Source organism: Triturus cristatus, chromosome 1_2 (assembly GCF_964204655.1).
Source record: "Triturus cristatus chromosome 1_2, aTriCri1.1, whole genome shotgun sequence".
Lineage (NCBI taxonomy): Eukaryota > Metazoa > Chordata > Amphibia > Caudata > Salamandridae > Triturus > Triturus cristatus.
Genome location: NC_140580.1, coordinates 1,162,026,512 through 1,162,039,902, shown reverse-complemented (window position 1 = coordinate 1,162,039,902; position 13,391 = coordinate 1,162,026,512). Strand labels below are relative to the sequence as shown.

General features: G+C 50.1%; 1 protein-coding gene across 1 annotated transcript in view; it reads left to right on the top strand.

The window, feature by feature from the left end:
• Positions 1-13,391, top strand: part of HMCN2 (hemicentin 2) — a 769,579-nt gene that overhangs the window by 747,482 nt on the left and 8,706 nt on the right. The window contains exons 87-89 of the mRNA XM_085613971.1: positions 3,229-3,531; positions 10,077-10,196; positions 11,901-12,027. Coding sequence (XP_085470097.1) covers positions 3,229-3,531; positions 10,077-10,196; positions 11,901-12,027 — 550 coding nt within the window. The remainder of the gene's footprint in view (positions 1-3,228; positions 3,532-10,076; positions 10,197-11,900; positions 12,028-13,391) is intronic.

The window sequence follows — 13,391 nt, the reverse complement described above, 5'->3', positions numbered from 1 at the left end:
CCCGCAGTCTGTCACACTGGTATAGTATACAGCTCACACGCCCCGCAGTGTGTTACTCTGGTATAGCATACAGCTCACACGCCCCCCGCAGTGTGTCACACTGGTATGGTATACAGCTCACACGCCCCCGCAGTGCGTCACACTGGTATAGTATACAGCTCACACGCCCCCACAGTGTGTCACACTGGTAAGTATACAGCTCACACGCCCCCGTAGTGTGTCACAGTGGAATAGTATACAGCTCACACGCCAAGCAGTGTGTTACTCTGGTATAGTATACAGCTCACACGCCCCCCGCAGTGTGTCACACCGGTATAGCATACAGCTCATACGCCACCCGCAGTGTGTCACACTGGTATAGTATACAGCTCACACGCCCCGCAGTGTGTCACACTGGTATAGTATACAGCTCACACGCCCCGCAGTGTGTTACTCTGGTATAGTATACAGCTCACACGCCCCCTGCAGTGTGTCACACTGGTATAGCATACAGCTCACACACCCCCACAGTGTGTCACACTGGTATAGTATACAGCGCACACGCCCCTGCAGTGTGTCACACTGGTATAGTATACAGTTCACACGCCCCCGCAGTGTGACACTCTGGTAAGTATACAGCTCACACGCTCCCGCAGTGTGTCACAGTGGAATAGTATACAGCTCACACGCCAAGCAGTGTGTTACTCTGGTAAGTATACAGCTCACACGCCCTGCCGTGTGTCACACTGGTATAGTATACAGCTCACACTCCCCCCCATTGCAGTGTTTCATAGTGGTGTAGTATGCAGCTCACACTCCCTCCCATCACAGTGTGTCACACTGGTATAGCATACAGCTCACACGCCCCCGCAGTGTGTCACACTGGTATAGTATACAGCTCACACGCCCCGCAGTGTGTCACAGTGGAATAGTATACAGCTCACACGCCACGCAGTGTGTTACTCTGGTATAGCATACAGCTCACACGCTCCCCGCAGTGTGTCACACTGGTATGGTATACAGCTCACACGCCCCCGCAGTCTGTCACACTGGTATAGTATACAGCTCACACGCCCCGCAGTGTGTTACTCTGGTATAGCATACAGCTCACACGCCCCCCGCAGTGTGTCACACTGGTATGGTATACAGCTCACACGCCCCCGCAGTGCGTCACACTGGTATAGTATACAGCTCACACGCCCCCACAGTGTGTCACACTGGTAAGTATACAGCTCACACGCCCCCGTAGTGTGTCACAGTGGAATAGTATACAGCTCACACGCCAAGCAGTGTGTTACTCTGGTATAGTATACAGCTCACACGCCCCCCGCAGTGTGTCACACCGGTATAGCATACAGCTCATACGCCACCCGCAGTGTGTCACACTGGTATAGTATACAGCTCACACGCCCCGCAGTGTGTCACACTGGTATAGTATACAGCTCACACGCCCCGCAGTGTGTTACTCTGGTATAGTATACAGCTCACACGCCCCCTGCAGTGTGTCACACTGGTATAGCATACAGCTCACACACCCCCACAGTGTGTCACACTGGTATAGTATACAGCGCACACGCCCCTGCAGTGTGTCACACTGGTATAGTATACAGTTCACACGCCCCCGCAGTGTGACACTCTGGTAAGTATACAGCTCACACGCTCCCGCAGTGTGTCACAGTGGAATAGTATACAGCTCACACGCCAAGCAGTGTGTTACTCTGGTAAGTATACAGCTCACACGCCCTGCCGTGTGTCACACTGGTATAGTATACAGCTCACACGCCCCGCAGTGTGTTACTCTGGTATAGTATACAGCTCACACGCCAAGCAGTGTGTTACTCTGGTATAGTATACAGCTCAGACGCCCCCGCAGTGTGTCACACTGGTATAGTATACAGCTCACACGCCCCCGCAGTGTGTCACAGTGGAATAGTATACAGCTCACACGCCAAGCAGTGTGTTACTCTGGTATAGCATACAGCTCACACGCCCCCCGCAGTGTGTCACACTGGTATGGTATACAGCTCACACGCCCCCGCAGTGTGTCACACTGGTATAGTATACAGCTCACATGCCCCGCAGTGTGTTACTCTGGTATAGCATACAGCTCACACGCCCCCCGCAGTGTGTCACACTGGTATGGTATACAGCTCACACGCCCCCGCAGTGTGTCACTCTGGTATAGTATACAGCTCACACGCCCCCACAGTGTGTCACACTAGTATAGTATACAGCTCACACGCCCCCACAGTGTGTCACACTGGTAAGTATACAGCTCACACGCCCCCGTAGTGTGTCACAGTGGAATAGTATACAGCTCACACGCCAAGCAGTGTGTTACTCTGGTATAGTATACAGCTCACACGCCCCCCGCAGTGTGTCACACTGGTATAGCATACAGCTCATACGCCGCCCGCAGTGTGTCACACTGGTATAGTATACAGCTCACACGCCCCCGCAGTGTGCCACACTGGTATAGTATACAGCTCACACGCCCCGCAGTGTGTTACTCTGGTATAGTATACAGCTCACATGCCCCCCGCAGTGTGTCACACTGGTATAGCATACAGCTCACACACCCCCGCAGTATGTCACACTGGTATAGTATACAGCTCACACGCCCCGCAGTGTGTCACACTGGTATAGTATACAGTTCACACGCCCCCGCAGTGTGTCACTCTGGTAAGTATAGAGCTCACACGCTCCCGTAGTGTGTCACAGTGGAATAGTATACAGCTCACACGCCAAGCAGTGTGTTACTCTGGTAAGTATACAGCTCACACGCCCCGCCGTGTGTCACACTGGTATAGTATACAGCTCACACGCCCCGCAGTGTGTTACTCTGGTATAGTATACAGCTCACACGCCAAGCAGTGTGTTACTCTGGTATAGTATACAGCTCACACGCCCCGCCGTGTGTCACACTGGTATAGTATACAGCTCACACGCCCCGCAGTGTGTTACTCTGGTATAGTATACAGCTCACACGCCAAGCAGTGTGTTACTCTGGTATAGTATACAGCTCACACACCCCCTAGCTCCACACTGCATCAGGTGTGTGGAAGTAACCCTCTTTCGAACAACTGCAGGGCACCCCCACATTTAACCTGTGAACATTTCTTTCTGAATGCCGCCTTTAGACACAGGTTAAATCTTGCACGCATTTCCTGTGCCTTATGCCTACCACTACGCAGTGAACTGTGCTCGGGTGCCCTGGCGTATTGTAACCATCCTTTGCTTTCGTTTCAGATATCAATGAGTGCCAGCAGGTGCCCAAACCCTGTGCCTTCCAGTGCCAGAACCTGGCAGGTAGTTACAGGTGCCTGTGCCCCCCTGGCAAGGCCTTGCTTGCGGATGGCAAGTCGTGTGCTGGGCTGGAGAGAACGGCGGGGGGCTCCGGTCTGCAGTCCGAGGTGGCCCGGCCCAGCGGACCCCTGCAAGGGAACTCTCTCTACACCTGGCTGACCCACAACCAGAACCGAAACCCACCGAACCAAGGGAGCAGGGGCTGGTGCCCTCCTGGGTTCAGCAGACGGAGCGGAACCTGTGCAGGTGAGGCAGTCGGGGCACTGCCCTGGGTGAGGTCAGGCTGTGCCTGGCATTAGTATGCCTAAAGTCATGCTGCATAGGGACTTTACTGTGGGTGAGGTCAGACTATGCCTAGTGTCAACCTGCATAGGAGCTTTACTGAACATGTCATACTGTTCCTGGCATTAGTGTGGTTAAAGTCATGCTGCATAGGGACTTTACTGGGGGTGAGGGCACACTGTTCCTGGCATTAGTGTGGTTGTAGTCATGCCGCATAGGGGCTTTACTCTGGGTGAGGTCATGCTGTGCCTTGCATTAGTGTGGTTAAAGTCATGCCGCATAGGGGCTTTACTATGCGTTTTGTGCTTCTAGGTTTAGGCGCTTTACTGTGGACAAATCGAGCCACATAGGGGTATTCCTATGGGTCGGTCATGCCGAGTCTTGGCATCACTGTAGACCAATCTGTGCTATGTCTGGGCATTACAGTTAGTAAGCGGAATAACTACAGGCGTGGCTGTCACAAGTGTGGATCTGCAAGGTTTGAGCAATACTGCAGTTCAAGCTGTATAAAATGTGGCATTACTGTTGGTCAAACTGTGTAAAGTGTGGTGTTACTATAAGAGAAGGTGCCCCCTATTTATTTATGGGTTGTAGAGGTGGGGAAAAACTGAAACTGTGAAAAGACCTCTAAACTAACCCACTTAATTTAGCTACTGGCTAGAAGCTCTCATGAGAAGACATATCCCCAAAAACAAGGTACATTCCTACAGACTGGTTAATTCATACAAAAGTATTTTATTGTTTATAAAAATACATATATTTTTTTAATTTCTTTATCTTTTTTTATATGCCTTTTTTCACATATATGTTTGTGTTATCACAATTAAATAAACATACATGTATTTACAATTTTAGTGTAGACATTGACTTAAAAAACAATTTAAACAATTGTTTATGACCCCACAAAAACACCCATCAAAACTACATTTACACCTCTCAGAAATACTACAGTCATACTACCATTCACACAGCATGAACAATATCACAGAAAAAGTGAAATTTTACAACATATATCAGATCTTATTTCCTTCTGACAGAGACAGTAGAGGATTTGATTCCTTTCTATAATCGTTTCCGATTCAATTGTTTTCTCGTTTTATGTCTCTGGTAGAATTACCTTGTGTGTAAAAAGGTCTACTCATGTTTCGGTGGATATCGTGTTAGAGCCACCTTCATCAGGACCAAATATGTATTCGGTCAATGTCAAACAGACGCGGGCGAGGACAGTGGGGTTATCTGATATACTCTTTATGTGGTCTTCTCCAATGATCGCATCTTTATCACATGTAGCAAAAAATGCATATAAGACCATGTATTTAAAACGGCTTCCAAATTTTAGGTCGGTTGTCAGATTAATTAATGGAGAGTTTTGCCTCTGTGATGTGTATGTCGTACTCGCCCCAAAGTTGGTGGATATCAATGACTCCAAAGTCAGGCAAATGTGTTCTATGCCACTGAGACCATCTTGGGTATGGTCCAGAATTTTTTTTATTTTGTTTTTCGTTGTGGGTTGCAGTCGTCTATTATCGTCCGTGGCCTCCGCCGGCATTTTCCCAGGGAACTTGGAAACAAGCTGTGTAAAGTGTGACATTACTGGGTCAGGTGGAGTAAAGTTTGGCATTACTGCTGGTCAGGTTGTGTGCGGTGTTACTGCGTCACGCTGTGTAAAGTGTGACATTACTGGGATCAGGCTGTGTAAAGTGCGGCGTTACGGGGATCAGGCGGTGTAAAGTGCAACGTTACGGGGATCAGGCGGTGTAAAGAGCGGCGTTACTGGGATCAGGCTGTGTAAAGTGTGGTAATACTGGGGTCACGCTGTGCAAAGTGTGTTGTTACTGGGATCAGTCTGTGTAAAGTGTGGTAATACTGGGGTCACACTGTGCAAAGTGTGAAGTTACTGGGATCAGGCTGTGTAAAGTGTGGTAATACTGGGGTCACGCTGTGCAAAGTGTGTTGTTACTGGGATCAGTCTGTGTAAAGTGTGGTAATACTGGGATCAGGCTGTGTAAAGTGTGACGTTACTGGGATCAGTCTGTGTAAAGTGTGGTAATACTGGGATCAGGCTGTGTAAAGTGTGGTAATACTGGGGTCACGCTGTGTAAAGTGTGTCGTTACTGTGAGCAGGCTGGTTAAAGTGCGGCGTTACTGGGATCAGGCGGTGTAAAGTGCGGTGTTACTGGGATCAGGTTGTGTAAACTGTGGTTTTACTGGGATCAGGCTGTGTAAAGTGTGGTAATACTGGGGTCACGCTGTGTAAAGAGTGGCGTTACTGGGATCAGGCTGTGTAAAGTGTGGCGTTGCCGGGATCAGGCTGTGTAAAGTGTGAAGTTACTGGGATCAGGCTGTGTAAAGTGCGGCGTTACTGGGATCAGGCTGTGTAAAGTGCGGCGTTACTGGGATCAGGCTGTGTAAAGTTTGGCGTTGCCGGGATCAGGCTGTGTAAAGTGTGGTAATACTGGGGTCATGCTGTGTAAAGTGGGACGTTACTGGAATCAGTCTGTGTAAAGTGTGTCGTTACTGGAATCAGTCAGTGTAAAGTGTGAAGTTACTGGGATCAGGCTGTGTAAAGTGTGGTAATACTGGGATCAGGCTGTGTAAAGTGTGACATTACTGGGATCGGTCTGTGTAAAGTGTGGTAATACTGGGATCAGGCTGTGTAAAGTGTGGTAATACTGGGGTCACGCTGTGTAAAGTGTGTTGTTACTGTGATCAGGCTGGTTAAAGTGCGGCGTTACTGGGATTAGGCGGTGTAAAGTGCGGCGTTACTGGGATCAGGTTGTGTAAACTGTGGTTTTACTGGGATCAGGCTGTGTAAAGTGTGAAGTTACTGGGATCAGGCTGTGTAAAGTGTGGTAATACTGGGGTCACGCTGTGTAAAGTGTGGTGTTACTGGGATCAGGCTGTGTAAAGTGTGGCGTTGCCGGGATCAGGCTGTGTAAAGTGTGAAGTTACTGGGATCAGGCTGTGTAAAGTGCGGCGTTACTGGGATCAGGCTGTGTAAAGTGTGACGTTGCCGGGATCAGGCTGTGTAAAGTGTGGTAATACTGGGGTCACGCTGTGTAAAGTGGGACGTTACTGGAATCAGTCTGTGTAAAGTGTGACGTTACTGGGATCAGGCTGTGTAAAGTGCGTTGTTACTGGGATTGGCTGTGTAAAGTGTGGTAATACTGGGATCAGGCTGTGTAAAGTGTGGTAATACTGGGGTCACGCTGTGTAAAGTGTGGCGTTGCCGGGATCAGGCTGTGTAAAGTATGGCGTTACTGTGATTGGCTGTGTAAAGTGTGGTAATACTGGGATCAGGCGTTACTGGGATCAGGCAGTGTAAAGTGTGGTAATACTGGGGTCACGCTGTGCAAAGTGTGTCGTAAGTGTGGCGTTACTGGAATCAGTCTGTGTAAAGTGTGAAGTTACTGGGATCAGTCTGTGTAAAGTGTGAAGTTACTGGGATCAGGCAGTGTAAAGTGTGGTTATGCTGGGGTCAGTCTGTGCAAAGTGTGGCGTTACTGGGATCAGTCTGTGTAAAGTGTGAAGTTACCGGGATCAGGCAGTGTAAAGTGCGTCATTACTGGATAAGGCTGTGTAAATTGTGTTGATTAGGCACATCCATAACTCTTTTTGTCTCTTTTTGTTTCTCTTCCCTCCTACTGTCCTTTCTCACCTCCAACACTTCCTCCTCCTTATTGTACATCCTGCTCTTTCCCCCTCTTGCCCCTCTTCCCATCCACTCCTTCCTGCCCTCCCCCTGCTCTTCTGCCACATTTCCTTTCTTACTGCTTCTTCTCCTTTCCCCTTTCGTTCGTCTTTGATACTCTTCTCTTCCTCTCTTTCTACCCCACTCCTCTCCATCTCCTCTCTAATCTTGGTCTCTCTTCCTCACTCTCTTCTTGCTTTTCCATCCCCATACTCCTCTCTTCCCCTGCTCCTTTTCCTTTCCTCCTTCACTTTCTCTTTCCCCTTCATCTCCTGCCCCTTGTTCGGATTCCTCACCCCTGTAATATTCCTCCTCCTGTTCCCTTTCCTATCTATCCTCCTCCTTTCCTCCGTTTCCCCTTTCTATCCTCCCCCATTCTCCTTCTCCTCCCCTGCTATTCTATCCTCCCTTTAACATCATCATCTTCCTCCTTCCCTTTCCCTTTCTGTTCTCCCCACTTCCTATCCTCTCTCTTTTTCCTCTCCTCCTACTTCCCTTCATCTTCTATTCCTCTCCTTTGTTCTTGCCACCTTCCCTGCTTTTCTTTATCTTCTCCTGCTCTCCGTCTTCTACTGTGCTTCTCTTCTTCTTTTCTTCCGCTCCATTTCTTCTACTCTCCTTCCTCTTACCTGCCTCTCTTCACCTTCTCCTCCTCTTCTTCTCCTGCTCCCTTTCCTCCATCCTGCTTCTCTTCATCTTCTCCTCCTCCTCTTCCTCTCCCCTGCATCTCTTCATCTTCTCCTCCTCTTCCTCTGTTTTTGACCTGCTCCGCTTTCTCTCCCCGCTTCTCTTGATCTTCCCCTCCACTACATCTCCTTTTCTCCCGCCCCTTCCTCTCTCCTTCTCTTCACCCACTCATCCTCTTCCTCTCCCTTTCTCCTGCTTTCGTTCCTCTCCCCTGCTTCCCCATTTCCTCCTCTTATTTTCTCCTCTTCCCCTTACTCTCTTTCTGCTTATCTCCATGTTCTCCTCTTCCTCTCCTTTTCTCCTCCTCCCTTTCCTCTCCCCTGCTTCCCTAAATCTTCTCCTCCTCTTCTCCGGACCATCTTCCTCTCCCTGCTTCTCTCTATCTTCTCCTTCTCTCTACCTCCTATTCCTCGCCCCTGCTTCTCTCCATCTTCTCCTTTACTCCTCCCCTTCTTCTTCTCTCCATCTTCTCCTCTTCTTCTCCCCTGCTACTCGCTCTCTCCTTCTATCCATCTTCTCCTTTTCTCCTCCTCCCCCTCCTCTCCTCTCCATCTTTTCATTTTCGTATTTTCTCCTCCTCCCTCTTCCTCTCCCTCTCTCCTTCATCTCTTCTTCCTCTCCTTTTCTCCTCCTCCTCTCCTCTGTTTCTCTCCATCTTCTCCTCTCCTCCTCACCCCCTCCTTTCCTCTGCTTCTCTCCATCTTCTCCTCTTCCTCTCCTTTTCTTCCCCTCTTCCTCTCCCTTTCTGTTGCTTCTCTTCGTCTTCTCTGCTTCTCTCACTGATCTCTTCTACCTCTTCTTTCTCCTCCTCCTCTTCCTCCCATCTGCTTCTCTCCATCTTCTCCTCTTCTTCTCCTCATCCCCTCCTTTCCTCTGCTTCTCTCCATCGTCTCCCCTTCCTCTCCTTTTCTTCCCCTCTTCCGCACCTTTTCCCCATCTCCTCTTCCTCTCCTCTGCTTCTCTCCATCTTCTCCTCTTCTTCTCCTTTTCTCCTCCTCTTCCTCTCCTCTTCTTCTCTCCATCTTCTCATTTCCTTATTTTCTCCTCCTTCTCTTCCTCTGCTCTGCTTCTTTCCATCTTCTCCTCTTCTTCTCCTTTTCCTCTCTCTATCGTCTCCTCTTCTCCTTTTCTCCTCACCCCCTCCTTTACTCTGCGTCTCTCCGTCTTATCCTCTTTTTCTCCCTTTCTCCTTCTCTTCCTCTCTTTCTTGCAATCGTGTTCTCCACTTCTCCTTCTCTCCTATTCCCCTCTTTTCCTCTTCCTCCCATCTGCTTCTCTCCATCTTCTCCTCTTCTTCTCCTCATCCCCTCCTTTCCCTTGCTTCTCTCCATCTTCTCCTCTTCCTTTCCTTTTCTCCTCCTCCCTCTCCTCTCATCTGCTTCTCTCCATCTCCTCCTCATCTTCCTCTCCTGTGCTTCTCTCCCTCTCCTCCTGCTTTTCTCCATCTTCTCCTCTTCTCGTGTTGTCCTGCTCTCCCTCCTCTCCTCCCGCTACTCTTTATCGTCTCCTCTTCTTCCACTCCTTTCTCCTGCTCCCCTCCCTCTCCCACTGCTTCTCTTCATCGTCTCTTCTTCTTCATTTCTCTTGTCCCGACCCTTTCTGCTCTCGTTCCCTTTCTCCTCTTTTGCTCTCCTCCTCCTCTGTTCATCTTTTTCCTCACCTCTGTAATCTTCCTCTTCTCTCCTTCTTCCCTCTCTGTCTCCATGCTTTTACTCCCTGCCCTCCACTGCTCCTTCCCTCCCTCTGTCTGTCTTGCCCACTTCTCTCCTCCACCCCTGCTTCCCTCCCTCTGTCCCTTGCCCTCTTATCTCCTCCACCCCTGCTTCCCTCCGTCTCACTTGCCCTCGTCTTTCCTCAAATCCTGCTTCCCTCTCTCCGTCTCCCTTGCCCTCTTCTCTCCTCCACCCCTGCTTCCCTCCCTGCGTCGCCCTTGCCCTCTACTCTCCTCCACCCCTGCTTCCCTACCCCTCTCCCTTGCCCTCTTATCTCCTCCACCCCTGCTTCCCTCCGTCTCACTTGCCCTCGTCTTTCCTCAACTCCTGCTTTCCTCTCTCCCTCTCCCTTGCCCTCTTCTCTACGCCACCCCTGCTTCCCTCCCTCCGCATCCCTTGCCTTCTTCTCTCCCCTGCAGACATAGACGAGTGCCAGCTGCGGAGCCCGTGCCAGCACGAGTGCAGGAACACGGAGGGCAGCTACCGCTGCCTGTGCCCGTCCGGCTACCGACTTCTGCCCAATGGCCGCAGCTGCCAAGGTGGGTGTGCAGGGCCAGTCCCGAGCGTTCATGCTGCACATGCCTCTCTGTAAGAACTGTGCTTTTAACCATGTGTAAGATACTCATTCTCTCTTTCTTCCCAATCTCGCGCCATCTCTTTCTCTCACTGCCACCTCATTCTCCTTGACTCCATTGTCTCTCTCACTCATTCTCAACAATCGTGTGTCATTTCTTCCTGTCTCTGCCACTAAATTCTCTTGGACTCTCTTCTCTCTCTTCCTCTGTCACTTTCTATCGCTCTCTATCACTTTCTTTCATTCTCCCTTTCTTCGTCTCTATTTCTTTCTCACTCTCTCTTTCTCACTCCTTCAATCTATCTTTGTTTCTATTAATCCCTCCCTTTCTGTCTCTTTATCTCTCCATACCTCTCTCCCTCTGTCTTCCACACCCTTTCTCTCTCTCCCTCTGCCTTCTATCTCGCTCTCTCTTTCTCCCCCCTCGCTTACCTGACCTCTTTCCTCTTGTCCTTACTTCTCCCTCTACCTCTTACTCTCTTACATTCTCTCTCTGCCTTTTTATCTCTGTCTTTCCATCAAATTCCCTTGTTTTGTCCTCTCTTTATTTCTCATGTTCTCGCTACCTCCCTACCTCTCCCTGTCGCTCTCTCGCCACATCTCCCTGTCTTTCTCTCCCCATGGCGCTCTCTCTCCTCTCCCTGTCTTTCTCTCACCGTGACACTCTCTCGCCACCTCTCCCTGTCTTTCTCTCTACATGACGCTCTCTCCCCACCTCTCCTTGAACTTTCTCTCTCCATGACGCTCTCTCTCCACCTCTCCCTGTCTTTCTCTCTTCATGACGCTCTCTCGCCACCTCTCCCTGTCTTTCTCTCTCCATGACGATATCTCTTCACCTCTCCCTGTCTTTCTCTCTTCACCTCTCCCTGTCTTTCTCTCTTCATGACGCTTTCTCGCCACCTCTCTCTGTCTTTCTCCATGGCGCTCTCTCTCCACCTTTCCCTGTCTTTCTCTCTCAATGACGCTCTCTCCCCACCTCTCCCTGTCTTTCTCTCTCCACCTCCACCTCTCCCTGTCTTTCTCTCTCCCTGACGCTGTCTTGCTCTCCCTGTCTTTCTCTCTCCATGACGCCCTCTCTCCACCTTTCCCTGTCTTTCTCTCTCCCTGACGCTGTCTTGCTCTCCCTGTCTTTTTCTCTCCATGACGCTCTCTCTCCACCTTTCCCTGTCTTTCTCTCTCCGTGACGCTGTCTTGCTCTCCCTGTCTTTCTCTCCCCATGACGCTCTCTCTCCACTCTCCCTGCCTTTCTCTCTCCATGACGCTCTCTCTCCTCCTCTCCCTGTCTTTCTCTCTCTCTCAATCACCCTCTCATCCTCTTCTTCCTCTCTCTCTCTGTTTCCCACCTCTTTCTCCAAAACCTTTCTCCCGCTTTCTCTTTTCCCTCTCTCCCTATCCCAATCTCTCCTTCTCTCAATCTCTGTCTTTCTATCTCTTTATTGCTCTATGTCCATGTAATTCTCATATTCTCCACTCTATGTTGGTCCCTTTCTTGTTTTTCTTTCGGTCTCCTCTCTTCTTCCCCTCCCCGCTCCACCTCTCTTTTTCTCTCTACCGCTGCCTCTCCTTTCTCGTTTTCCCATCCCCTCTTTCTTCCTGTATCTCTCTCTCTATTTTCAATGTGTCTCTCTTTATCTCTTTCTCGCTCCCTCGGACCCCTTCACCCTCCCAGATGTGGACGAGTGTGCAGAAGCCAGAGTGACGTGTGGCGCGGACCAGATGTGCTTCAACACGAGAGGAAGCTTCCAGTGCCTGGACACGCCCTGCCCGGCCACGTACCGGAAAGGACCCAGCCCGGGGTGAGTTCCGGAGTGCCCTGTGGGCGGGGCTTCTCCTCTGCCCCCTGCGAGGCGAGGGCGGGGGTGCTTTGAGCATCTCACGGCGCTGGTCACACGGGACTCCTGGCCTGGTTACATTCACACATGCATCTATTAGAGTCCATAGACCGGGAGAGCCAGGGAACTAGTCCTAAACAAGCAGTGAAAATGCAATAGGTCTCGCCTTTGATTAAGTTAAAGACATTTGCTTTGCTAATGGTATTGTATAGCAAAGCAAATGGCTTTAACTTAATGAAAGGCGAGACCTATTGCATTTTTAATGTGGGTTTCCTTATGCAACTAACAACCATTGGCAAAGCCAATATTCCTGGATTGCAATAGGTGTAATTTTTACTTGTTGCATTATATATCTGGATACAATGACAGAAGCAGCAAAACACCAGTCGGGCAGCACACTGTGCTAAGCACAGATCTTTAAACCACGCCCTTGATTACACCGGCCACGCCCCTTTGAGAGACCCTCCACTTAAACCTCAGAGGATCAGCATCTTTTTCCAAGGCATTCCATTCCAGCGAATGGATGCCATATTGTAGTTGCCCAATTGTAAGCCCACCACCTGGTAGAACTTACAGGTGTAGTGCAGGGGGCGTAGCTTGAGAGGGGTTTGGGGTCTTGCACCCCCTTACAAAATTATTCTGCAGCAAATAGTGGGGTACGGGTGCTTTCAGACGGGTGTGGTGAGGTGTCTGCCGGATTCCAACTGGAGTTTTACAGACACACTCTCTCTCTCACTCTCTCTCTTGTCTCTTCCTTAAAACGTGTTTATTTTGAAAACAATTGTGTCTTAGGTCCCCCCAACACCCATCCTCCTCTCTCTTTCCACTGCCTTGTAACCCCCCCGTGTCCTGCTTTTCATGATGTATTCTAATAAGATATCCCAGCGTGACTGTTGGTAAATTTGAAGCTTACACCCCCCCAATCTCACTGACCAAGCTACGCCCCCGGGTGCCGTCAGCTGGCATGGGGAGCCGTTATAGAAGGCGTCCTATAGATTGAGGCGTCTCTAGGAGAGAAGCATGGAAGGTCTGTGGTGCCATCCGGCTGGTTGCAGGACTCAGTGTATGGATCATATAGGAAGGAACCAATCTATTTAGAAGGGGGTTGTTTTGTGCAAAAAAGCTTGGTTTTGGTGTCCTCCTAATGCTGCCGCACTTGGCCTCGCACTCCCTTTTGCCTTTCCTCCTGTGCCCCTGTCTGCAGGGGGCAAAGAGGGACCAGTGGTGGTAGGGCTCTTTTCAGAGTGGAGGAGGTGGGTGGGGGGGGCTGCCATTCATGTTGACTCATTGACGTCACGGGGGTCTTGAAACATCCAAGTGCTAAGCAC